Genomic DNA, 1,945 nt, shown 5'->3' with positions numbered 1-1,945 from the left:
AAAATGCAATTTTTTTGCGAAGTCCCAACTTTAATCGCTCATATTTCGCAAACCCAAACTCTAAAGAGAGAAAACTAAAATTGAAAAAACCCTCCTGTAGAAGGTCGTAGAAATCTCCTTAACTTAAGCAATGAATAATGATAAATAAAATGCAACCAACACGGAATTAGAAACTTTTATTAGATATTCAAATTACATGCACAAACGTTAATATTGGCTGATTTTTCTAAATTATCTCCTATTCCACCTGAAGAACTCCTTCCGTTTTCGGTTTCTTATGTAGCTAGGAAGACGGCTTCCGGATCTTATTGCAAATGAACTTCCAATAGCGTTGGGGTGTAATGAGTGCGGGACATACGATGGAGGGTAAACTTTCTTCGAGTAAGAGGGATAAAGATGATTGGATTGTATGGGAGTCTGGAAGCTTTGCGGTCTTTGTGCCCGCAGGTGTTTCCATATACAACCCGATTCGGGAATCACCCGAGATAAATCCTGGAAAATAAGTGTGAAATATTCCCATAGGGATTCAAAGAAATAATTTTTGATTCTACCTCATATTGCGCTCCACTGGGACAAACGAGAACTGCTTTGAAATAGTACTCGGAAGTATCAGCTCGCCTATCAGCATAAGCATTGTAGCTTTGAGCTCTAATGGAATTGGCCATTTCCAAAGCCTTAGATTCTAAAAATTAGACGGTAGTTTAATGCAAAGTTTAGCTGGTTTCTCATCAAATGAACTACCTTTTACATCGATCGTAAAGCGACAATAAGCCTTATTGTCGGAGCTGTCCGTCGCTATGTAGCTAATCGGGTGCCGGCCAACGACAAATTCACTTCCAGGTTCCTGAAACATTCCAATAAGCCTCTAGTTGCTACTATAAAACACTGACACTCACTCTGGACTTGTAAACGTGAGCAACCTGGACATTGTCCAGGAAATTAGGCTCCGACCAAAAAACTATCTGGCTGCGCCGCCCTCTTTCCAGCACTTTCTCTATGTCCCTCGGACAGTTGGACACCTGGGGCGCTTCTCTATCCTCCACTGTAATCGATAGAGTGCAGGAACTCGTTCGGTTGGCTTGCACTGCAGTAAATTTGACTCTAACGGAACCGACGGATAGAACGGTTCCAAGTCGCTTTCCCCAGGATGGTTGTGAAATTACATATCTGAAATTTTGCAAGAATTAATGCGTTGGGGACATTTTTTACAGTTACAATGGTGGTTACTTCTGAAAATCTACGCTTGTTTTTGGTTGTGGGAACCGCACAGCCATGCTGCTGTGTCCGGGAGGAAGAACCAAACTCAAACGTCCATCGTTGGGACAGATTATAGAGGGCTGGCGAATTTCCTCAACATAATCTGTAATATTTCATAAAATGTGTTTAGTGGTTAATTGATCCCCCCTAGTGCTTCACTCACCTTTAACACAAATCCGCTCCAAAACATCCTGGGTCATATCGAGTGACCATCGCAAATCATCCTCACAAGTCACAGAGTGAATTGGTTGCAACTTTCGATATCCCAATCGGCAGTGAATAGAGCACGAATCACCCGGATAGATCGAACCAGTGTTACAAACACCTGGCAGGAACCATCCGCCCTGAAAACTGGGCAGCTTTGGACACGTTGCAACTGTAACATATAATTTACACTTGAATTAATTAAGATTGAGCGCAGGTTCTACCAGACGTTTCGCTTGCAGCTGGCACAAGCATTCTCAAAGGGCTCAGTTCCTCAAATCAACAGGGTCTGGTTTAAAAGAGCGGCGTCAAGAAGAAGCCACACCACATTTTGCTAATGCCACTATCACATTATTTGGAGGAAAAGTTTGGTCAAACAATAATATACGGGAATGCAACTGCTATTGGCCTCCAAGAAGTTGTGATTTCAGTCCACTAGATTTCTTTTCTCGGGATGGACGAAGTTGTTCGATAAGAACAGAGT

At 42.4% G+C, this 1,945-nt stretch overlaps 2 protein-coding genes across 2 annotated transcripts in view; one reads left to right on the top strand and one right to left on the bottom strand.

Moving 5' to 3' along the window:
* The window catches only part of LOC109546711 (signal peptide, CUB and EGF-like domain-containing protein 2), a 46,466-nt gene that overhangs the window by 27,657 nt on the left and 16,864 nt on the right, over positions 1-1,945 (top strand). The window lies entirely within an intron of this gene.
* Positions 160-1,945, bottom strand: part of LOC109546757 (multiple epidermal growth factor-like domains protein 6) — a gene marked incomplete in the record, with an annotated part of 14,362 nt that continues 12,576 nt past the window's right edge. Inside the window, 6 exon segments of the mRNA XM_048665071.1 lie at positions 160-492; positions 552-682; positions 742-844; positions 897-1,167; positions 1,228-1,360; positions 1,421-1,633. Of these exon segments, the coding sequence (XP_048521028.1) occupies positions 232-492; positions 552-682; positions 742-844; positions 897-1,167; positions 1,228-1,360; positions 1,421-1,633 (1,112 nt within the window).

The sequence above is a fragment of the Dendroctonus ponderosae genome, unplaced genomic scaffold (genome assembly GCF_020466585.1).
Source record: "Dendroctonus ponderosae isolate FM_Combo_2020 unplaced genomic scaffold, Dpon_F_20191213v2 Dpon_F_20191213_3, whole genome shotgun sequence".
In the NCBI taxonomy this organism is placed as follows: Eukaryota; Metazoa; Arthropoda; class Insecta; order Coleoptera; family Curculionidae; genus Dendroctonus; species Dendroctonus ponderosae.
Note: the sequence above shows the minus strand (reverse complement) of the source record. Positions and strands in the feature narration are given on the sequence as shown.